The sequence below is a fragment of the Drosophila willistoni genome, chromosome 3R, assembly GCF_018902025.1.
Source record: "Drosophila willistoni isolate 14030-0811.24 chromosome 3R, UCI_dwil_1.1, whole genome shotgun sequence".
In the NCBI taxonomy this organism is placed as follows: Eukaryota; Metazoa; Arthropoda; class Insecta; order Diptera; family Drosophilidae; genus Drosophila; species Drosophila willistoni.
In genome coordinates, this window is record NC_061086.1 from 23831557 (window position 1) to 23854462 (window position 22906).

The 22906-nt window shown below is 35.9% G+C and overlaps 11 protein-coding genes across 12 annotated transcripts; 4 read left to right on the top strand and 7 right to left on the bottom strand.

Annotated features, from left to right (window-relative positions):
• Positions 1 to 317: 317 nt before the first annotated feature.
• Positions 318 to 2616, bottom strand: LOC6647371 (glutathione S-transferase D7). Of its 2 annotated transcripts, XM_023178494.2 has the most exons (3): positions 2314 to 2616; positions 803 to 1157; positions 318 to 730 (listed from the first exon to the last, which is right to left on the bottom strand). In XM_023178494.2, exons 2-3 carry the CDS (start codon positions 1145 to 1147, stop codon positions 404 to 406), a joined length of 672 nt encoding a protein of 223 aa, XP_023034262.1. In that variant the 5' UTR covers positions 1148 to 1157; positions 2314 to 2616; the 3' UTR covers positions 318 to 403. The 2 variants fall into 2 exon arrangements, with proteins under 2 accessions (XP_023034262.1, XP_002070119.2); XM_002070083.4 differs by lacking the exon at positions 2314 to 2616 and having other exon boundaries at positions 803 to 1263.
• A 608-nt stretch (positions 2617 to 3224) lies between these two features.
• On the top strand, positions 3225 to 4305 carry LOC6647131. The gene is made up of 2 exons (XM_023178493.2): positions 3225 to 3519; positions 3588 to 4305. The coding sequence occupies exons 1-2, from the start codon at positions 3274 to 3276 to the stop codon at positions 4176 to 4178; spliced, it is 837 nt and encodes a 278-aa protein (XP_023034261.1). The 5' UTR covers positions 3225 to 3273; the 3' UTR covers positions 4179 to 4305.
• Positions 4306 to 6218: 1913 nt separating this feature from the next.
• Positions 6219 to 6650, top strand: LOC6647129 (leucine-rich repeat extensin-like protein 5). The gene has a single exon (XM_002070080.1). It carries the CDS (start codon positions 6219 to 6221, stop codon positions 6648 to 6650), a length of 432 nt encoding a protein of 143 aa, XP_002070116.1.
• A 448-nt stretch (positions 6651 to 7098) lies between these two features.
• LOC6647128 (glutathione S-transferase D2) lies at positions 7099 to 7737 on the bottom strand. Its single transcript, XM_002070079.3, has one exon. It carries the CDS (start codon positions 7735 to 7737, stop codon positions 7099 to 7101), a length of 639 nt encoding a protein of 212 aa, XP_002070115.1.
• A 580-nt stretch (positions 7738 to 8317) lies between these two features.
• LOC6647127 (glutathione S-transferase 1-1) lies at positions 8318 to 9092 on the bottom strand. The gene has a single exon (XM_002070078.3). The coding sequence runs from the start codon at positions 9062 to 9064 to the stop codon at positions 8417 to 8419; it is 648 nt and encodes a 215-aa protein (XP_002070114.1). The 5' UTR covers positions 9065 to 9092; the 3' UTR covers positions 8318 to 8416.
• A 146-nt stretch (positions 9093 to 9238) lies between these two features.
• LOC6647126 (glutathione S-transferase D2) lies at positions 9239 to 10069 on the bottom strand. Its single transcript, XM_002070077.3, has one exon. It carries the CDS (start codon positions 10054 to 10056, stop codon positions 9298 to 9300), a length of 759 nt encoding a protein of 252 aa, XP_002070113.2. The 5' UTR covers positions 10057 to 10069; the 3' UTR covers positions 9239 to 9297.
• A 1281-nt stretch (positions 10070 to 11350) lies between these two features.
• On the top strand, positions 11351 to 12106 carry LOC6647125 (glutathione S-transferase D2). Its single transcript, XM_002070076.4, has one exon. It carries the CDS (start codon positions 11373 to 11375, stop codon positions 12027 to 12029), a length of 657 nt encoding a protein of 218 aa, XP_002070112.1. The 5' UTR covers positions 11351 to 11372; the 3' UTR covers positions 12030 to 12106.
• An 818-nt stretch (positions 12107 to 12924) lies between these two features.
• Positions 12925 to 15806, bottom strand: LOC6647123 (glutathione S-transferase D5). The gene is made up of 2 exons (XM_002070074.4): positions 15189 to 15806; positions 12925 to 13668 (listed from the first exon to the last, which is right to left on the bottom strand). The coding sequence occupies exons 1-2, from the start codon at positions 15804 to 15806 to the stop codon at positions 12988 to 12990; spliced, it is 1299 nt and encodes a 432-aa protein (XP_002070110.2). The 3' UTR covers positions 12925 to 12987.
• A 405-nt stretch (positions 15807 to 16211) lies between these two features.
• Positions 16212 to 16808, bottom strand: LOC124460234 (glutathione S-transferase 1-1-like). The gene has a single exon (XM_047010722.1). It carries the CDS (start codon positions 16806 to 16808, stop codon positions 16212 to 16214), a length of 597 nt encoding a protein of 198 aa, XP_046866678.1.
• A 350-nt stretch (positions 16809 to 17158) lies between these two features.
• Positions 17159 to 17814, bottom strand: LOC6647121 (glutathione S-transferase D5). Its single transcript, XM_002070072.3, has one exon. It carries the CDS (start codon positions 17812 to 17814, stop codon positions 17167 to 17169), a length of 648 nt encoding a protein of 215 aa, XP_002070108.3. The 3' UTR covers positions 17159 to 17166.
• Positions 17815 to 18380: 566 nt separating this feature from the next.
• Positions 18381 to 20829, top strand: LOC6646975 (glutathione S-transferase D5). Its single transcript, XM_023178912.1, has 2 exons — positions 18381 to 18419; positions 20384 to 20829. Exons 1-2 carry the CDS (start codon positions 18381 to 18383, stop codon positions 20798 to 20800), a joined length of 456 nt encoding a protein of 151 aa, XP_023034680.1. The 3' UTR covers positions 20801 to 20829.
• The last annotated feature ends 2077 nt before the right edge of the window (positions 20830 to 22906 follow it).

Here is a 22906-nt window from a genome sequence, read left to right on the forward strand (position 1 = left end):
ATGAATCCAAAAACCATAAGTATGGAAGTTGTTTATAATTAAATTTGATATTTATCGACTCTTTAACAAACTCTCTATATAGACTAATATTTGCCTAAATTTAAGACTATTTCGGGGTTGTTCAGTTATAAAACTCAATAAAGAGATATTTCTCTATATAAAAGGATTTGGAATAAGAATTAAAATTTTATCATATCTAAAGATCGAAAGTCAAGGTAAAGACTTTGATTGGAATCCTTATTAAAATTATTATTAAAATTCGATAAAATTCGTCGGAATTATCAGACCTCTTTTACTTCTTTTTGGGAAAAGCCAACATTTTTATTTATTACATACAACACTAACACAATTCTTAACCTAAACACATTTCTAGTAACTGTAACTAAGCATTTAAGCACCATTTTTAAGCACCACCCGACTGATTCATCTTGGCCTTAAACATGTCAGCCAACAAATTGGCCTTACTTGCATTTAGTTCCTCATAATCAAAGGGCTCCATGTGCTCCTTGCAGCGTTCAAGCCACTGACGGACATGTTTATACGGTTGCAATTCAAACTCGAAGGCCTCCAATTGTGAAACGGTTACCAATAATGTTAGATCGGCGATTGTAAAATGCTCGGCAGCCGCAAATTGACGTCCATCCATAATTGAGTTGAACCATCCCACAGCTTCGGACAGTTTGGCGCGTTTGCCCTCGTCGAGGGGAGCCCCAATAAACATGGTGGGGAACTACATACAAGTAAGTAGAGATACATATAAGAAATTCCTATAATTTATATATACCAGTAAAAGAAAACTCACATAGTATTCGGTGAGACGCATATATAGTGTGCCAAGATCAAACTGCATACGCTGATCCACCAAGGCTCGCACTCGTATATCTGTGGGATAGAGTTCATCACTCTTTCCATAGGCAGACACCAGATAGGATAATATGGCACGCGATTCCCAGAGCACCAGTCCCTCGTCGTTCATCGTTGGCACACAGTGTTGTGGGTTCATGGCCACAAAATTCGGTTTCAATTGCTCTCCCTCCAGTATATTGACAATTTTTAGCTCAAACTCCAGGCCCAACATCTTGGCCAGCAGCAAAATACTCCGGCATGGCGGGCTCGGGGGTAAATAGTATAGAACTCGTGTGGACATTTTACCACCGCTAAGAAGTAGACAGTAGACAAATTCAGTAACAATTCGTTTAGTTTCGTTCATTGAGGGCGACTGAAATTGTGGCACGGCCAAACATTGCTATTAAAGACACGGACATGGACACGGGCACCTTTGCCGCCGAAAGTCGACTGGCAGGACACGTGTCCGTAAAAATCAATGCATCGATTTTGTGTGTTTTATTAATGTTAATTACCAAATGAATTGAAAATGAATGTCACTTGACCTTGACGCCAGCCAATTGAAAATTATCTTTTCGTTAGAATGCTAAAATATCGATTTGAATACTTTAGATTCATTTGGAAAGTATTTGAAGTTATGAAAAATTAACTCTATTCGGGATATTAAGGTGTTTGATCTCAAAAAGGCGTTTACTGAATATCCAATATTGATATAAACATAATTATTTTCAAATATTGGCCAAAATATTAGATTTCGAGGTTTTAATAAAATTTATTGGATCACTTTCCAATTTAATTTTATAGCCAAAATTGTATCATTTTGATTAAGTTTAATGTTAAATTTGTATTATAATTAGGCAAAATCATTGACCCACATTAATTTACCCTTAAAGAAAGAGTATTCAAATGAAATGTTGCTTAAGACTGATGTCACGAATAACAAAAGAAGAAATACTGTTGATTGCTTTTAAAAAAAATTCTTCAATTTCTTAAACGATTCAAACCAATTTATCATAAATTGTTAAAGTATTTAATTGAATTTGCTCAAATTATATACATATATATTTATTAAATATATACATATGTACATAAAATATTCATGGTTAAAATTTCCCTTAGGGAAATATGAAAGATTTATTTATTCAAATATATAGCCTACTTTTAGGCTGACCACTTAAGTATTGAATAAGATAGATTAACATTCATGGAAGTGGCTCGAAATTGCAAATGAGGTATTCAAATTATACTCTAATCACACGCTAATATCAGCACTTTGTATTAAGCCAATGACCAGCACACTTTCCCATATTTAAAGTCCATTTATTCCACTGGGTGTGCATATACTATTCGTATATGTATGTAGATACACCTGTATGTATATCGTGTCCATTGCTAATCGGCGACAACTTAATTGCAACCATTTGGACTCACTTATTTACGTATTATGAATATTTAACTTTGACTCACACAATCTTATGCACTAGCTTGTGCTGCACCACCGCCACCGAGTTCTCGATGTCTATGCAATTCCCCAGTGTGCCGTCAAATGTCGGGCAATGTGGTCGACGACTTGGCTTCGATTGGGATGCTGGTCTTACGTTACACAGATTTATATATATATACAGGTGTGTGTGTGAGTGTGTGTGTGTGTTTCTAGATATATTCAGTGGTAATTGTGATATAATAATCAACTCTTTTTAACTTGTCAACGTTTTTGTATGGCCGTCTCCGTTCTTGTATCCGTTGTCGCTGTCTGCCTGTTCCAATTTTTTGCCCAACATGTTGTCGTTGTTTTGGCGCTTTTTGTTGTCGTTTAGTTTTCATAACGAACGTTGCCCGGACAACCGATGTGTGTGTGTGTGTGGGTGTGTTCACCTACTCTCTGTCCGTTGGGGATAACATTTAGGGGGCGTGGCTGGATGATTAAGTTGCTGTTGCTGCTGCTCCTGCCGAAACTCGGTCAAAAAATTTCTATGGTGTTCGTGTCTAAATTTATACGACTATGTACATCATTTTGTGTTCTAATATGTTTTTTACTCTGTTATTGATTGCCACAAAATTTATCCAATTCAGTGCCCTTAAGTTAAGGGGAGTTATGGGAAGGAAAGTACTTACAACTCCAAACTGAACTGACAGTGGTAATTTCCCAAATGCATATCCTTTTCAAATGAAACTCAAGGACATGCACTTTTATTTCAGTCCATTAGTGTAAGGGTCCTTTACAGGATCATCATGTGTCTACCTGTATTGTATAGGCAGGTGAAGTACCTGCCTTAGAAATCTAAAAGACATTAGCAGGGATTAAATTCTTAAGAATTGTGACATAAATTGCCAAATAATGTCAAAAATGGCTACGCCTGACGAACCTATAAAGCAGCCGAGGTGGATGGTTAGCTGGATCAGTTGTTGCCTCAAAGTCAAATCAAGATGACCTCTAGAATTTTAGAAACGAAATTCCAAGCGTTTTTCCTTCTACTGCTAATGCTTGGAGATGTCCTCACACTGCCAGCTCTTGATACAAAAGGACCTTTGCCAGTGACGCCCAACACCATTGAGGAGACGGATAAATTGGCAGATTCAAGTGTGGACGCCAAACCTGCTTCAGATTTGGAACAGTCCAATGTCAACGAAACTAATGCCGCCATTTCACCTGAATCCTCGGAGCAGTCGGTGGTGAGTTGCTACATTAAACTAAATCTCGAAGAGCAATAGTAACCATGATTTTTGTATTCTCTTTTTAGCCTGACAACGTTGCCTCTGCTAGCAGCATTGATCCAGCGTCCATCTATGCCAGTGGACTGATCACTCCTGAAGTTTTCCAGCAGTATCTTAGCCAATATGGAGCTGCAGCCTATGGCCCATTCGCTGGAGCGTATCCAGCTCCAGGTCTTTATCCATATCCAGGACCAATAGTAGTGCAAACGGGCTATGAAGGTTTCTTGGCGCCAGCAGCAGTCAGTCAACTGGAAGGCACAACAGTGGCTGCTGCACCAACTCCAGCTTCCTCGTCGAATCCCCTTCTGGCCTTTGCCTCCAAATTGCTACCCACCATTCTGATGTCCACATTGTTCCGTATTGCCGCCGTCATTGTGTCTGCCGTGGGTGTTATCCTTTTTGGCGGTGCCATTACCAGTGCTTTGTGTCGACTCACGCCCATTTGTGAGATACCCGCCAAGGCCGTCGACATTCTACGCTCTGGTGGTGCCCAGGATGTGGGTCGCATGCTGGCTGAGGAAATGACACCGGAGAGAGTGCGACGTGCCACGGAATTCGTGCGCAATGCCATACGCAAATATCGCCAATTGCAGCAATTTACGGAGGAGATGGACTGAAACCCATACGAATTGTGGAAAGGAAAGTGTTGGGACGATGAATTACGTAATAGGAATATATTTTAGTACTCACTCGTAAATTAAGTTAAATAAAAAACTACATTTTAATGTTGCCATAAAACAGAAACTAATTTTCCCTTTGTTGTGACTCTACGAGAGTGGATCGATAGGAAATAAAGATAATCCAGGTAATATGGCAAATTAATTGGCTTAATCAGTTGATTTTACTTAGCTATATACCTATGTGCATATATAAAAGATTCTTAGAAGTTTTGAAAACAACATTTGACGACCTTGAAATGTAAATTATTTGCATGTAATCATTGACAACCTTTCGATGTAGTACTTAGCACAAAGTTGCATTTGTTTTATGTATTTACATATGTATTAAACCCTGATGGGGTCAATGGTTCCATAACGTGAGGAAATGGCCACGTGGGAAGTAGATGTCGACGAGTTGGAGTTGAATCGCATAGCGTGCCTAGAAATTGTCGTGATCAATCGAATGGATTTCTCACTTTTATTTACCTTGTCAATTTGTTGGATTTAGCTATGTATTTACTAGAAAAATTATGCATATTCTACTTTTGAATATGTATGTGTATCTTAAAGCTTTAAGTGTATTGGATTTGCATATGAAATCAATGGTATTATCATTTTCATATGTTTTCTGCATGAATCTATTAAGTTGGTTATAAAGTCTTTAAATTAGCAGAGTGTAGAGATGAAGCCAAGCAATTGCAATTTAATGAATAACTTTTTAATAGAATACAATCGGTAATAAAATACTTATTGCATTAATATAATACATACAAGTAAACCATCGACTTGATAAGACAAGAATCGTATTAACCATGTCTCTTTTAAATGATGATTCTAAAATTATTTATATGCTAATATTTTAGTATATTTTGCCTAATTTATTCAAATGAGTTTATTGCTTAAACATAATGTTCGATCGTGATATAAATACTGGGCCTCCAAACTTAGGACGGATCAGTTTACTAGATTTAGTTGGAGAAAGTCAACATGCGATCGAAAATCGTTGTCTGTCTGTGTATTATAGCCACCTTTAAGGTGGCATCTCTTTTGGCTGACAACGTGCGGTATCCCGAAGGGTCAGACTTCTCGCCGAAAACGGCAACAAGTCCAACAACAACTTTCACACCAACTACGACATCAAGTCCGACAGGAACTGGGACATCAAGTCCGACAGGAACTGGGACATCAAGTCCGACAGGCACTGGGACATCAAGTCCGACAGGAACTGGGATAGGAAGTCCAACAGCAACTCTTACACCAACTGCGACAGTAAGCCTGACAGGAAGTGGGACAGCAAGTCGGACAGGAAGAAACTCATTTTACGTTGCTCCAAGAAACCGGATGAAACGATCATCCAAAGTTCAAAAATATCGCCGTCAACGATACAACAAGCGTCATTTGCCTCGACATCCTTTGATCGATGTCGAATAAAACAATGAATAATATTGAATACGAAATGATATCAAGTGAACATTTGAATTATACGTGACAATTAAATAAATCCTTGATTCTCTAGGTTTAAAGTAAATTGATTTTCATTGAACTGTTGTCGAGTGGAAACTTTTTTGTTTTATGTTTAAACATTGATTTCAGTGGAATTTTTCAAATTATCTCTAGAATGCCAACATTATTTGTAGAAATTAGTTTGGAAATTTGATTAAACAGCTGCAAATAGAGAATACATTTTGGGGAAGATTAACTTTTGCGAATTTATACTTTCAATTCGTTACTTGTATTAGTAAGTTAATTTATTTACTTACAAATACATAATGTTTTAATTTAACAATAGGCTCACAGAAAGAGTTCTGTATTTGCAATTCTTTTTTAAGTTCATATTCTATTGTTCTATTTTTTTGGCAATTGCCAAATCCAGACATTTCAATGTTTACCCTTAGTAAATATATAGAAGGCGAATCTAAAACTTCTTGCTATAAATAGTGGGCTCGGCATAAGAAAAAGACACAGTTCACTAGAACAATCAGCAAAAAGAAAGTCAATATGGGATCCAAATTCGCCATCTTCATCTGTATTGTAGCCGCAGTACAAATGATGTCTGTTTTGGGTGCTGATACACCAACTCCATCCGACTCATCATCGACGTCGCCTACAACTCCTCCAGCCGACTCCTCATCGACGTCTCCTACAACACCTCCGTCTGACTCCTCATCTACTTCCCCAACTACACCTCCGTCCGACTCATCCTCGACTTCTCCTACCACTCCAACTTCGCCGACCACTCCAACTTCGCCTACAACTCCCACTTCACCAACAACTCCTCCGACGTCTCCTACAACTCCCACTTCCCCATCAACTCCAAGTTCTTCAACTACCAAGCCGACCCACAAGAAGAAGAAGCATCGCCGTCATTTTCGTATTCACAGAGTCCACTATGGAGGTGTGAGGCGACGTCTTCGTCGTAATGAGGCATAGACATGACATGGAATGGTCAACTATTTTGAAAAATGATTAAAAATTTATAATAAACTAATTAAAGTAAATCGTTCTCTTTTCTTTGGTGCGTTGTGTTGAACAAAATGTGCATTGGACCGACTTATCCAAAGATTAACTCTAAAAATCCATACTATTTGGCCAAGTCAAGACATCATAAGAATACCAAAAACTGGTTAACACTTATAAATTCAAACTGACCAAATTTGACGCCCTCAAAAAATGAACCTTAAATTCGCTACTGGATACAAAATTTGGTAAAGCTTTAGCTAAAAAAAAGCTTTCGCTTTTTACATCAACAAAATTTTGAAAATAGATTTAACGTCTTTAAGCGAGAACTTCAACAAATTTAAATACGAAATTAGAATTTAGCTTATAATGAGAACAGCAAGAGTAAAGTTTTTTTTTATTATTTTGTTAGAAAATGAAATTATTTGGCTTTATTGGCCTCTACAAATTTTTTAATCAATACTATACCCTCCCAGTTCTCCTCCCAGCCAGGTGTGTGCTCCTTGGCGTTCTCGTACCATTGTGATAGATTCGGAAATGGGCTAAAGTCATAGTCAAGGACCTCAAAGGTGGAAATTGTGGCCAAGATGGATATATCGGCCACACTCATCGAATCGCCAGCCACATACTGTTGGCCCTCAAGAAAACTATCAAGCCATTGGAGTGCCGTTTCCACCTTCTTTAAGGCAGCCGGTTCGACTGGCTTATTGAGCATCTGCGGATACATGGCCTCAAAGAAACTCTGGAACAATGTGCCCATATCGAAGTACAAACGCTGATTGATCACAGCCCGCTGCTGCGGATCGCTGGGATAGAGAGAATCATCCTTGCCGTATTTCTCCACCAAGTAGATGAGTATGGCACGCGACTCCCAGAGAGTGAAGCCATCATCCACTAGTGTGGGCACACAATGTTGCGGATTGATTTTCATGAATTCCGGCTTATATTGCTCTCGTTCCATTGTATTGACCAGAATTTTGTTAAGGTCAATTCCCAATGTTCGAGCCAGCATAATAACAGCGCGACACGGGGCTGAACCAGGATGGTAATAGAAATCCATGTTAAGTATTCGAGTAACTTGTCCGTAATGAATACCAACTAAAGTAAGTCGCTGCTTTTATAATGTCGCAGGCCTTTGGTCGTGTGACCAAAAGAAAATTCAATTGCCTTATATGGGTTGTGATTGTTAGATTAGTCACAGGGAAACGCAATAAATGTCCGAGGAGTAATTACTGTGATTATCATTTCGGGGTGGCCCTGATAATGACCATTAAGTAGCTTTCAAGGCACAGTGGGGCAAGATAACTATAGAAAAAGACCAAAAAGCTTTTACGACTTCTAATATTTGACTTATTTGGGAAAAAAGTAATTAGAATTTATAACAGAATGACATAAGAGAGTAAGTCCAATCACAGAATCGACAGCTTTAGTCATTTGCCATGGATTGAATTACTCTATACCACTTATTAAGTTTGGTTTTAATATTCTTAATCATTTCACTAATTCACTTAAATAATATGTGTAAGATGACCACTGTTCTAAGCATAAGTTTTCTGAAACTTCATTTGCTTTAAAAGGCTCAAACAATGACATTTAGTTATTGTAAAGGTCAGCCAATGTAAGAAAAAGAACATATGGAATTACTTTTTAACCTCTGAAAGAATGTAAAATCCAATACATTTTTAATCATATATATTCATTTTATAATCGTAAACGTAATACGTTGTCTTATCATTAGTTTAATTAGTTAAATTGATTTTTCTATCGATCCATTCTCTAAGCAGTAGAAGTCCTTCACAGTTCTCATCCCAGCCAGGGGTAATTTTCTGAGCATTTGCATACCATTTCTCCACATTCGAGTACTTGCTAATATCAATGCCAGCCACAATAAACGAGGAAACTGTGGCTAATATGGCAATGTCGGCAATGGTGAGATGATCTCCTGCCACATATTCCTGATTCTCGAGAAAAGTGTTGAGGTAGAAGAACGCCAAATCAATCTTCTTGAATGCCTCCGGATCGGCGGGTTTTCTAAACAACCATTGTGGATAATAGTATTCGGCAAAACTTTGCGTCAGAGTCCCCATATCGAAGTACAAACGCTGATTAACCACCGCCTTCTGCTGCGGATCCTTTGGATAAAGTGAGTCATCTTTGGCGTACTTTTCCACCAGATAGATTAAAATGGCTCGCGATTCCCAAACTGCAAACCCATTGTCCACCAGTGTGGGAATTATGTGCTGTGGGTTAATTTTGACAAATTCTGGCCTCAGAGTTTCGCCCTCTAGACTGTTTAAGATAGTTTTCTTCAAATCGACTCCCACGGCCTTGGCTGCCATAATGACGGCCCGACATGGTGGCGATGTGGGTAGATAGTACAATTCCATGATGAAATGTCAACTGAATTGTAATGGAGAGAGGCAAATGCTTTTATAATGAAATGAAAAAGTTTATCATTGCTTTGCCAGAGCAATATCATCAAGTGGCCAAAGAGAGATAAGAGACTGAGAGAGAGAGAGAGAATGTGAAAGAGAAACATACAGAGAATGAAAGAATTTTCAAGCTAAATGTATTTATTCTATTGTTTATATTAATGAATACTAGAGAGTATATACTGCATCTATTTGGCAGCCTTCTTAGCATCGATCCAAGACTTCATCTGCATCAGACCCTCCCAGTTCTCCTCCCATCCAGGTGTTATCTTTTGGGTGTTGGCATACCACTTGCTCACATTCTTGTATTTGCTGATATCGACGCCAGACACAACAAGAGTCGAGACGGTAGCCAGAATAGCAATATCAGCCAGTGTTAAATGTTTGCCAGCCAAAAATTCTTCTTCATCCAGGAAAGTCTCCAGAAAGCCAAAGGCGGCCTCCACTTTCTTGAAAGCCTCCGGATCGGCTGGCTTGCCATAGCGGAACTGAGGTATAAAGTACTCAAAAAAGGCATTATTCAGAGTGCCCATATCGAAGTATAAACGCTGATTAATCAGTGCTCTTTGCTGTGGATCCTTAGGATAGAGCGAATCATTCTTGCCGTATTTCTCCACTAGATACGTGAGAATGGCCCTCGATTCCCAGATGGCAAAACCATTATCCACAAGTGTTGGGATCGTGTGTTGGGGATTGATCTTCAGAAACTCTGGCTTCAATTGTTCCCCCTCGAGGGTATTGAGAAACTTCTTGTTAAACTCAATTCCCAAAGCTTTGCCCACCATTAAAACGGAGCGACAGGGAGCTGAACCAGGCAAATAGTACAAATCCATTTTTTGAATATCAACAAACGGTTGAAGCAGCAGTAATAAACTGAAATATTTTGTTATTAAGAGTCGACTTTTATAGACTCCCTCTCTTGTTTTTTTTTGGGACTCTCTTGACATATAATTTTGGCACTCTCTGTATATAAATGTTTTGTTTTTTAGCTTTGTCATTAATGTTTGTGATTATGAACTTGTATATATGTATTTTGCTTATGGTGAAATAGCTCAAATACCAAAGCAATTATTTCGACCCACCTCAAAGATGCCTAACAGAGCGAAAAGTTAACATTAGCTTGGAGAAATAATTCATAGAAGTACTTCTCATTACCCAAATCACAACATATTACTAATAATATATTTTATATGGGATCATTAAACCTATTAAGTCAACATTTACAACATATTAGATTACAAATTGCTGATAAGAGAACTTGTAACTTCTTGGAACTTAATCTAAAAATATTGAACGAAAATTTGCATAAAATTACAAAATAATAAGTACTTATAGATCAGTCAAACAAAATATAGAACTATGCACTTAAAATCAGATACTGTCGAATTTTGGCTATTAGTCATTATTCTCGACAATTGTTAATAGTTGATTTGCTTATCAGAGAACGTGAATTCGGTTAACTCCAACGAATTGAAAATAGATAAAGTAGCAGCTGTTATTAAAATAGGGTATAAACGAGTTTAAAAGTACTTCTAAAAAAGACAATTTCCAAACAATTCTAAAACAATTTAAATTCTTTTTTTTTTTTTGCAATTTTTGAGCTTAAACAGATTAAAATCCTTGTGTTTTTATATATTCTCCTTTAGAAGGCATATAATAAATGTTTGATTTTTCATTTATTTAAACAAATATGGAAATTAAAGAGATGATCGCATTCAAATAAGATACCACAAATTACTTTACACAGATTTACACATATTTATTTGTTTGTTGTTCAAAATATTTCAATAAATATTTAAAAATACTAATGGTAAATGTGTATAAAGTCAATTTTTAAGAGCATTGTTTATAAATTGCGTAAAAGAAAGTTAAATATACTGAAATGGAAAGAAATGCTTGCTGTAGCCCCAAAAATCCATGCCTCAATGTATTTAAAGGGTATTCAAAGGGAATTAGAGTCAATTGGCATGCTCTATAATTTCGTCACAGGAGTTCTATTAAATGAATCACACTTAAGTACAAACATTTCAGGAAATTCACGATGACATGCAAAATTTAGCCAAACAAATAACAAACAAATAAATATATATGTATACAATATATATGTATATAGTTTTTTGTATATACTATAGATATTAAGAGTCAAAAGAGCTTTGAAGTGAGCTTGCGAAGAGAAAGATAATTCAAGTGTTTGCTATATAAATAAGCTCCCCCTGGATGTTGAAATTCAGTTTACTTTGACAGCCCCAAAGAGCGTATCCCAATGTCAGCTATGGATTTCTACTACCTACCCGGTTCGGCTCCATGCCGATCAGTTATTATGCTTGGCAAAGCTCTGGGCCTTGAGTTTAACAAGAAAATCGTCAACACTATGCAGGGCGAGCAATTGAAACCAGAATTTGTGAAACTTAATCCACAACACACAATCCCAACACTGGTGGATAATGGTTTCTCCATTTGGGAATCCCGGGCCATTCTCATTTATTTGGTGGAGAAGTATGGCAAGAACGATTCACTCTATCCCAAAGATCCTCAGAAGAGGGCACTGATTAACCAGCGTCTGTACTTTGATATGGGAAAGCTGAACAAGTCCTTTGGCGATTACTTTTATCCACAATTCCGTTTCGGTAAACCTGGCGATCCAGAAGATTTGAAGAAAATAGAGGACGCCTTTGGCTTCCTAGACACATTCCTCGAAGGTCAACTATATGTGGCCGGCGATCATTTAACTTTGGCTGACATTTCCATTCTGGCCACCGTCTCCACTTTTGTTGTGGCTGGCATCGATATTAGCAAGTATCAAAATGTGACCAAGTGGTACGAGAATGCCCAGAAGGTTACACCCGGTTGGGACGAGAACTGGGAAGGACTGATGCAGTTGAAGAAGATGCTGGAGACAATGTTACCTGCCAAGAAGTAAATTCTTCCGTTCCTTAGATATCTACATTTAATGTAATTTATTTTTATATTGAATAAACTTATAAGATGAGTGTTAAATCAATTTGGTGTTTTAAGGGTTTGGTACTTAAGACAATTCTCAGGATCTAAAGTTCTAAGGTCGCAAAGTTTAAAGTTATAAATCAAGTAGATATCGATTATTATACAGAAACAATAAACAATTGTTTTATCTAAATACTAAAGATTCATTATGAAAAATTATTCCATTGTAACTTACAATGATTGCGTCGGCGTTTTAAAATCATAACTATATTTGAATAAAAGTTCGATATATAAACCTAGTTATTGATAAAAACACTACTTGTGCCAGAATCAGACGGATCAGAGTACTATATCATATAGCTGCCATACAAACGATGAAATTAACAATCATAAATGAAAGTCTAATCCAATCAACATTGTTGGTACAGAAAGTGTTTTTTATAAAACAAATTTTTTAATATTAAACTATATTGTGTTTTTTTTTCCCCCAAAAATCGCTTTATTTTATATAAAAAAACTTGAAAAACGCCGATGCGCCACATTTCCCCGCTATTTTTGACAACGCCAATTTGGAGTATGTTCCAAAAAACCGCTATAGCTTTGTAACGGTAAATTATATCGAAACGTATCTTTGATCAATAGTTGGACAATGAATCAACCTTTCATTTAAGTGCTCATATGAGAGGATATGAGCTCCCGATCACGATATATGAAGGATTAAAAAAAATGCGCCGATTAGCCCCACTCTCCCTAAGAACAGATAATTATAAATAATCTTCTAAATCGTATCTTAAGATCCGATAACATTTTCTTGGTTTTTGGTTAATATTTTCTTACACTTTGTGTCCATTTAAAAAAGATTCAAACAAGATGTATAACAGTTGTTCATGAATTTATTTTATTAAATAAATTAATAATTAGTTATAGGTTCTTTAAGACTAGTTTGAATTTTGTTGGGCTGCTGCTTCTCTGGCTTCGAGCATTTTCTTCATTTGCAAGAGACCTTCCCAGTTCTCATCCCAACCAGGTGTCACCTTTTGGGCATTCGCATACCATTTGCTCACATTGTGATACTTGGTAAGATCAAATTCAGAGATGTCAAAGGTGGAAACGCTTGCCAAAATGGCAATATCGGCTACAGTCAGTTGGCCACCGGCCACGTATTCCTGGGCCTCCAGGAAAGTATCTAGGTACTCGAAAGCGGCTTCCACCTTCTTGAAGACTTCTGGATCGGCTGGTTTGTTGAATCGAAACTGTGGATAATAATAGTCGACATAGCTCTGGTACAGTGTTCCCATGTCAAAGTACAGACGCTGGTTAATCAGTGCCTGCTCCTTGGGATTCTTGGGATAAAGTGTATCATCCTTGCCGTACTTTTCCACCAGATAGACGAGAATGGCACGAGACTCCCATAGGGCGAAACCGTTATCTACCAAAGTGGGGACTGTGTGCTGGGGATTGATCTTAACGTACTCGGGCTTCAGCTGCTCGCCCTCGAAAAGATTTACCAACTTTTTGTTCAGCTCAAGTCCAAGGGCTTTGGCGACCATGATGACCGAGCGGCAAGGGGCTGATCCAGGAACGTAGTAAAAGTCCATGTTAATAGCTTCAAGATTGTGGTCCGTTGTAAAAGAACAAACACAAACTACTGAATTTTGGTAACCAGGCGTAATTGCTTTTATAGCAAACAGCACGTCAACAACTTTAAGTGTCAAATGTCGACACACACACACACATAAATTAGATACTATTATCTATATTTTCAGGTACATTCATTCACAATCATAATATTCGTTTGCTTATCGATGTTTGTTCCTATGGGCTATCTATGTCGAATTAAAATATAAGTACATATAATATACATGTACATTTATATATATATATATATATATCAGCCACAGTGTCTTCCGTTTTATGGGAATTAATTTATAAGCAGATATACTAAGAAATAAATCTCTAAAGGATTTCTTCAAACTTTACTTCCCAAACAAACTGATATCTTAAAAGGTTGACTCACAGTTACTGCAGTATGAGCAATAATTTTGATAATATTATTTATTTAAACCAAAGTCTTTATTAGTTGCATCATCTATTATATGAAGTTTGGCAGCATAATCTAGTAACAGTATAAAGGTCAAAAGCAATGACTAATCTTGACACCATTATCTATGAATCGAACTTAATTACCTACACAAAAAAGACATACAACTATTAGTATTAACTATAGATTTGATATCCGAACGAATTTTGATCTTAGTTACAAACTGCAGATTATGAAATACGATGCAGATTGTCAAATAGGATAAAACATTACGATTACGATTACGATTATCGAATGGTTTGTTGATTAGAAAGTACTTCTAAATTTGACCCTTTTTTTGTAGTTGTGTTGAATGCTTGTAAAAAAGGGATAAACTGTTAATAAGGATATTAGAAAGATTTTAGACCTTTTCAAGCATTTAATCCTGTTAGCACTCTTTGAGAATATTCCAAGATCATTTAAGAGTTGACAAATTCCAAAGATCATCATAGATAACTTTTCATGGGTGTAGGGAAATAAGGACTTTTGATCTCCAAACTTTAAACCAGAAATAATTCTTAAATTTGTCAGTTTGCATGTGGCAAATTTAAGATTTTTATTATAGTAGATTGCCTTGGGTATATTCTAACTGACTGACAATATACTGAGAAATAGGCAAAAATTACATATAATTCTGACCAACTTGTATATACAAGGTGGCGCAAAAGAAGTCATCCGATGTTGTTTGGCTCTCATTTTTTTTTATAAAAAACTTTGATTCTGTTTTTAAATTATGTTTATTTAAACATTGAGAAATTTATTGGCCAAATAAACATAAGTTTTTTTTATTTAGAAAAAAATGAGAGCCAAATAACATCGGATGACTTCTTTTGCGCCACCTTGTACATATGTAGGTACTCTTCTTTAACTTCAGGAAATTTAAATAATATTTTTAAACATATTCAGCACAAAAGTATTTAAGTTAATAATTAAAACATTCTTATTAATTACTCATTTTATAAATTATTTACATTTATTTATGTTTTGGTTATAACAAATTAAAGTTTGCTTAAGGTTGGAAATAAATTACTTTGGGTGGTTTGCCTTCAACTCTTCAATGAGTTTCTTCAGTTGCACAAGACCCTCCCAGTTTTCCTCCCAGCCGGGTGTGACCTTCTTGGCGTTTTGGTACCATTTGTTCACATTTGTGTATTTGCTGACATCAAATTCGGAGACATCGAATGTGGAGACAGTAGCCAAAATGGCAATATCGGCAACGGTAAGATGACTGCCTGCCACATAATCCTGGCCATCGAGGAACTTGTCTAGAGTCTCAAAACCACTCTCGACCTTTTTAAGGTCTTCAGGATCGGCTGGCTTGTTGGTTCTAAATGGAGTGATGTAGTAGTCGGAGAAGGCTTTGTTCAACACTTCCAAATCAAAGAACAGACGCTGGTTCACCACAGCCTTTTGCTGTGGATCCTTGGGATAGAGAGTGCCTTGCTTGTCGTACTTCTCCGCCAGATAGGCGATAATGGCACGCGATTCCCAAATAACAAAGCCATTGTCCACCAGAGTGGGCACAGTGTGTTGAGGATTGATCTTCACAAATTCTGGTTTTAGTTGCTCCTTCTCGCGAGTGTTGAGGAACTTCTTATTTAATTCCACACCGACTGCTTTGGCCGTCATAACAACGGAACGCATCGATGGGGTACTGAAGGAGTGGTAGAAATCCATTGTGATATACTCTGTGGACGTACTGAAACTAATGAATGCTTTGGCACAGCTACATGCTTTTATACCAAAACAAAAATACACAAAACTGATATCTACAAAAATACTTGTCATCATTAGAATAAAAAGCTGTGTCAAAGTGAATTCACTGAACTGGCGTCCCACACACTAAACCGTAATCTCTTGTAGAATTATATATATAATATAAAAATGTATTTTTGATAAAAAATATATAAATTTTAGACATTTTGTTTGTTGAAACAAGTTCGTCTCATTAGCAAATTGCCTCATAATAACAATTGATATAGAAAGTGAATTATAGTAATGACAAGTTACAACTGTAGTCAATTGTTATTATCTAATCAATTTGATTTGTACATATTTATCAATTCCTCAACTCAATTATTATTATTTATTCGCTTTTAAGAGAGGAGCAACAATTTCTTTCATCTTGTTCATTCCGTCGAGATTTTCATCCCAGCCTGGGGTTACTTTCTGAGCATTTGCATACCATTTGCTAACATTCTTATACTTTCCAATATCGAATTGCATCACATCAAAAGTCGAAACACTGGCCAATATGGCAATGTCTGCTACAGTTAGATGATCTCCAGCTACATACTCTTGTCCTGTAAGGAAAGTATCCAATAGAGCAAATGCTGATTCCACTTTTTGGAAAGCCACAGGATCGGCAGGTTTAGAATTGAATTGCGGGGCATAGTATTCCATGAAAGAGTGATTCAGTGTGCTGATGTCAAAATATAAACGGTGATTAACCAATGCTTTCTCCTTGGGGATCTTGGGATAGAGAGAGTCATCCTGGCCATACATCTCCGCCAAATAGATTAAAATGGCTCGTGACTCGGTTAGAACGAAGTCATGATCCACTATAGTAGGCACCGTATGCTGCGGATTTATCCTGAGAAATTCTGGCTTCAAGTGGTCACCAGCAAATGTATTGAGCAACTTTTTGTTAAGTTCCACACCAACAGCCTTGCCTGCCATCATCACAGATCGACAATTTGGCGAAGAAGGAAAGTAATAGAAATCCATTTGGTATGTTTGATTAGTTGGCCTAAACTGAGTTTTCTACTTCAAGGCGACCAAATATATAAGGGAAAAATCGAATTGTCACTGCTAATTGCCATGAGATCGTAAAATGTGTGATGTCACTTTGATAACGATAACATGTTAGATATGTTCTCAAATGACCAGCATAAATTAGATTATTGCCCTAAATATATTAAGACCCTTTTTGAGTTATACTTTTAAGTTTGCAAAGACAATTTGAGTTTTAATTTACATAAATTGGAAAAAGACTAGATACATACATACTTGAATTCAAAATTACATTTCATTTTAACTATTTCTTAGATTGTTTTTGGTAGCTATCGAGTGCTGCTTTCATGTCGGTCAACGACTTCCAGTTCTCCTCCCATCCAGGAGTCACCTTCTTGGTGTTGGTGTACCATCTGTCCACATTCGGGTACTTCTTGATATCAAATTGGAAGATGTCAAAGGTGGAGACAGTTGCCAAGATAGAAATGTCAGCCAGAGTGAGATGCTTGCCAGCTACAAATTCCTGGCCCTCCAAGAAAATATCCAGAAATTCAAATGCGGATTCAACCTTCTTGAATGCTTCAGGATCAGCTGGTTTCGAATGAAATATCGGATAATAGTAGTCCATGAATGACTGGTTCAGTGTCCCAATATCGAAGTATAGACGTTGATTCACCACAGCTCTTTGCTTCGGATCCTTGGGGTAGAGCGAATCCGTCTTTCCGTACTTCTCCACCAGATAGGTGAGAATGGCTCGTGCCTCCCACACAGCAAACCCATTATCCACGAGAGTTGGCACTGTGTGCTGAGGATTGATCCTCACGAATTCAGGATTCAATTGGTCGCCCCGCTGGACGTTTAAAACTTTCACATTTAATTTAATGCCCAAGGCTTTGGCTGTCATCAGGACTGACCGGTTTCCGGAGGATGTATTGGAATAGTAAAGATCCATATTGATTGAAGAAGATTGTTGTGTTCGCGTTGAGACTAGAAGCGTAAACTGAATTCGATTGGGGCAACCCTCAAATATTTATATCAAAATGGTAAAAGTGCTCGTCACTAAAATTACAAACAGAATGTCATAGGTAACCATTTATGGCCAATCATTACAAGCAAGTCATTGGAGATTTTGTGATAACAGGAATAGAAGATTCGATGAAATTCAGCAAACATATCCACCCGGCAAAAATGAATTCTATGATCTGTAGTCATTTGGAGAGAAATGATAAAAAGACAACTAAAATAGCAAGTGATTTACTTAGTCTCTCAGCTTTCAAATGAATGATTTTTTTTTGTATTTTCGGCAATACTTTATATATATTCTTACATCTCGTATAGGCTCATGTTTTCTGTTTGCATCTTTTTTGAGAATTTGTTTATATACTTGATGTTTCTAAGACCTTTGGCTACAAAAAGTTGATTGCTACTTGTTGTCTCTGAGCTAAATCTTCTTTTTGAGATACTTTTTTGTTTGTATACAACCCTCAAATTATTTTATATAGACAAACTTTGAGAAACATGAATTGGAAGAAGATATTCATATTAAATATTATCACAGTATGAACTTATTGGTATTATTAAATCAGTTATTTCAATGTAAAAAAGCAACCACTTGACTTGGTCAATTCTAATCATTTTGAGTTTAATCAAAATATACAACACAAAAAAAAAGAGAAATATAAATAATAACAAGTCTACTCGAGAATGTATACAAAACAAAATGATATAATAGCCGGCTGAGATACACTGTACATAGGAATCTTCATTATAAATATATATATTAAAGTAAGTGTGTGTGTGGTGTATATAGTTTGGTATACATTAGTATAGAAAGCTTTTGATATCTCAATGCTCTTAAAAGACTTCTCTTTACATATTGGGTATATCTCTTAGGTTGGTTTTGACCGATGACGCATAAATTGCCATTGGCATACAAGCCGATACTCTTAACCCGACTCTTTTACTTCTATGAAATGGAATATATAATGGTTAATTCGATATGACGTTTTGCAGCCGTCCAAAGCCAAGCCAGTCAGACGAATCTCAATTGTTGTTTAGACTAATATAGTGCATTTGTTTATTTTCCAAATTTTGTTTATTTTTAGTTGCTAAATAAAAACAATTCGATTTGGTTTTGTCGCCTGGCCTGACGTGTACTTAAGCAAAAAACAAAAATTCTGTGAGATTGTTTATTTATGTATTTTTTGCCAAATCATGGTGATAGTTTACTTGCGATATTGTGAAACTGATAAAGTTGATATATGTACACACATACATACATATGTATGGATGTATGTATATAGAAAGCAAATTAGGCGAATGTTCGAGAAACTTGTACAATGTTTGAATGAATATATTTTATATTTAATTTGGAAATGACTAGATAATATTGTATTGAAATTATGCACTATGATAATATTATATTATCTTTATTTAATCATTCTCAATCCCATTAAATAAAAGATATTGACTTCTAGTATTTTCTATTTTTCTAATCTATATCTTTATTAAAGTTCAAAGTTTTTATCATCTACAATTCATTTAGAATCATTTAAATACAATTTAAATTATAGAATATATATATATATGTATATATGTATGTACCCTTTTGAAACAAATCTGTTCTCAATTTGCCCAAACTTTTTAAATCCCGCAAAACTTATACTTAACTCAATATATCCTTTAAAACCTAACATTTTTAACTCATTTTAGTGTATGCAAAATTCTTTCAAATCAGTAGCAAATAGAAATTATATTCTATCCGCATAAATAGTATGATAATCATTACCGACTTGCACAGTTCAAGGTCTTCAAACTATAGAAAGTTCTGTATCTTATCTATTATATTTGCAGGTGTGGCATCTGCTGATTGCTTTATTTCTAGATTTGTTTTAGATGTTACTCTTGTTTGCAATGTATCAAAATACATACATTTACCTAAATAGGTGAACGTAACAATAAAACTATGGTGAGAGACACATTTTGTCTTAAAGAAAACTAAGAATATTTGCAAAATGCAATCAAAAAGAACATATGTATGTGTCTTTAGTATAATTTGCTAAGGGAATATATTATGCAAATCAATAAATATTCAAGTTAGAGTTGGTACTAATTGTAAGACTGGTTGGTTGGTACATTGAATGACTTTATTTTAGTCTTGTAATATTCAGATGTGGAAGTAAATGATTGTCTATTATTACTAATCAATTACAAAATAAACTTCTAGAACATTAATTATGTGGTGGATATATTATCACAAACCAGCTTTGTTCCATTCCTGTTATCACAAAATCTCCAATGACTTGCTTGTAATGATTGGCCATAAATGGTTACCTATGACATTCTGTTTGTAATTTTAGTGACGAGCACTTTTGCCATTTTGATATAAATATTTGAGGGTTGTCCCAATCCAATTCAGTTTACGCTTCTAGTTTCAACGCGAACACAACAATCTTCTTCAATCAATATGGATCTTTACTATTCCAACACATCCTCCGCAAACCGGTCAGTCCTGATGAAAGACGGATTCGCTCTACCCCAAGGATCCGAAGCAAAGAGCTGTGGTGAATCAACGTCTATACTTCGATATTGGGACACTGAACCAGTCATTCATGGACTACTATTATCCGATATTTCATTCGAAACCAGCTGATCCTGAAGCATTCAAGAAGGTTGAATCCGCATTTGAATTTCTGGATATTTTCTTGGAGGGCCAGGAATTTGTAGCTGGCAAGCATCTCACTCTGGCTGACATTTCTATCTTGGCAACTGTCTCCACCTTTGACATCTTCCAATTTGATATCAAGAAGTACCCGAATGTGGACAGATGGTACACCAACACCAAGAAGGTGACTCCTGGATGGGAGGAGAACTGGAAGTCGTTGACCGACATGAAAGCAGCACTCGATAGCTACCAAAAACAATCTAAGAAGCAGTAAAAATGAAATGTAAAAAACCATAGAAAATTATCAAGAATATATATGTAAATGTAATATATCAATTTTGATATTTTATTTTCCAATTGGCAAGTGCATTTCTTACTGAAAAGACAACAACTTTTTGTTTCGTAGAAATGAAATGGAAATTATATTCCCCCCACGGGCTTGTAAACCTCAAGGTCTTCCAACCACTGAAAACTATCTTATCTGAAAGCCTTTGTAAATAACATTCTATACTTTTATCTATACATGTTTGTATGTAGATTTTGTGGTATACAAAACAACATTATCTAAAAATCTATGTACATATTATTTGCCTGCCCACTCTAATTGTAAAATTTGTTGTTATTCATTTAATATAAGAGCTTTATCTCTTAAGAGGTTTCCCTTTATGTGTTGTTCCAACTCTTTGGGACTGAATCACTCTTTGCATTTCTGAGATACACACACAATCTTTGCCCGTTCTCTTAGCCAGTTTACTGATGTTTGTTTCTCTCATGAGGGTTAACAACTTTTGTTTATGGCTTTATATGATTCAGCATAGCCTAAAACAATTAACATAAAAACATATACAGATCAACATATCTACATACATATATCTATGTATAAATTTGTATTATTTGGGTTTTGTTTTACCGGGTTTTACGCATGTGTCACGCAGATTCAAAGGGGGGATTACCTCTCGATCAGCATGTAAACGGATTGTTCTGGAAGTTAGCCAAATGTGAGTTAACTTGGCGCTCTCCGTGTAATTTTACAAATCACGATGATACTTTTCTTAGCACAAACATTGTGAAATTGATAACAAAAGGCAAAAGCGTTTTCATTGAAAATTCATTTCATTTACTCGTAATCTATCTACAAATCGGCATAGATACAAAAAAAAAACCAAATAAATTTTACGACAATGCTCACTGGTTATTGGTATGTGGCTTTCAAGGCCTCCAAATTGTGGGATCTATGTGTATGTATGTATGTATGTATGTGTGTGGGTTAGTGTGCTTTGTATTCGATATTACTTAGCTTGGACAAGGTCATCAAGATAGTTATAAAATAATTGGTCTATAGTACATGAACTCTGAATTAGCATGTTGCATGTTTAATCATTTACCTGAAATGTATACTTTCTGATGCAAAATCGATATGTTTGTTAGACTTGACTGATTAAATACTTTCGATTTTCATTAACTTAATGCGTAATGCCTGCGTCACAAGGCGATAAGACTGATATAAGTCGCTGCCCTAGTCCTTGGGTGACTCATTTTATGCCTGCATCTAAGAGATACATATTACAGATGCAGCGGAAGTCATTTAAATGCTCAATTTCCCAAAAAGTATATGAGTTTGCCACACTTTTTTCAATGTGTTCCCATACCGTACTTACTCATGCTTGAAATGGCAAAATTTGTTTGGTTTTTGCTGATAGGAAAGTTTGCCGGCCGGCACCTTATCTTTATTTGTTCACTATATGTACTTACATATATATGTATATATATGTGTACCTATGTATATGTATTTGATGTTTTATTCACGTTCGAGATAAATTTGTGTTTATTTTTAAGCACAATCTCAATTTACTCGGTGACTTGAGTTTTTTGATTCCAGCTTTGTTGCTCCATGGCAGCTGCAATCAACACAGATGTTTATACTATAATTGTAAAAATTGTTATTTTATTTAAACATTAGGGCGTACCTTAGTCATGGGAATGAGTTTGAACTGTTTAGCAAGGTATTTAAAAGTCACAGTTTAGATTACAAGTTAGTTAAATGAAAAGTATTAAAATATGACATTAAATCTGACATAAACGATGATTTATATTTGCAAATAAAGAGTTAAACTTTAAATATATGAAAAATGGAAATATATTCTAGAATATTTTGGACCACCCTTATGTTCAAAAGGCATAGAACATTTGGACAAACACACAGAATACAAACACAAGCGAGAAAAATATGCGAATAAATTAGTAGAGGCAAAAAAAGGAGAACAACAAAAGGCATTGGCCATTGGCTGTGAGAGCGGTTTACCCAGTCATAACGGCAGCTGGTAAATCTCTACAAAACTAAGCTCTCGATCAATGCAATATACAGATATAGAAATTTCAA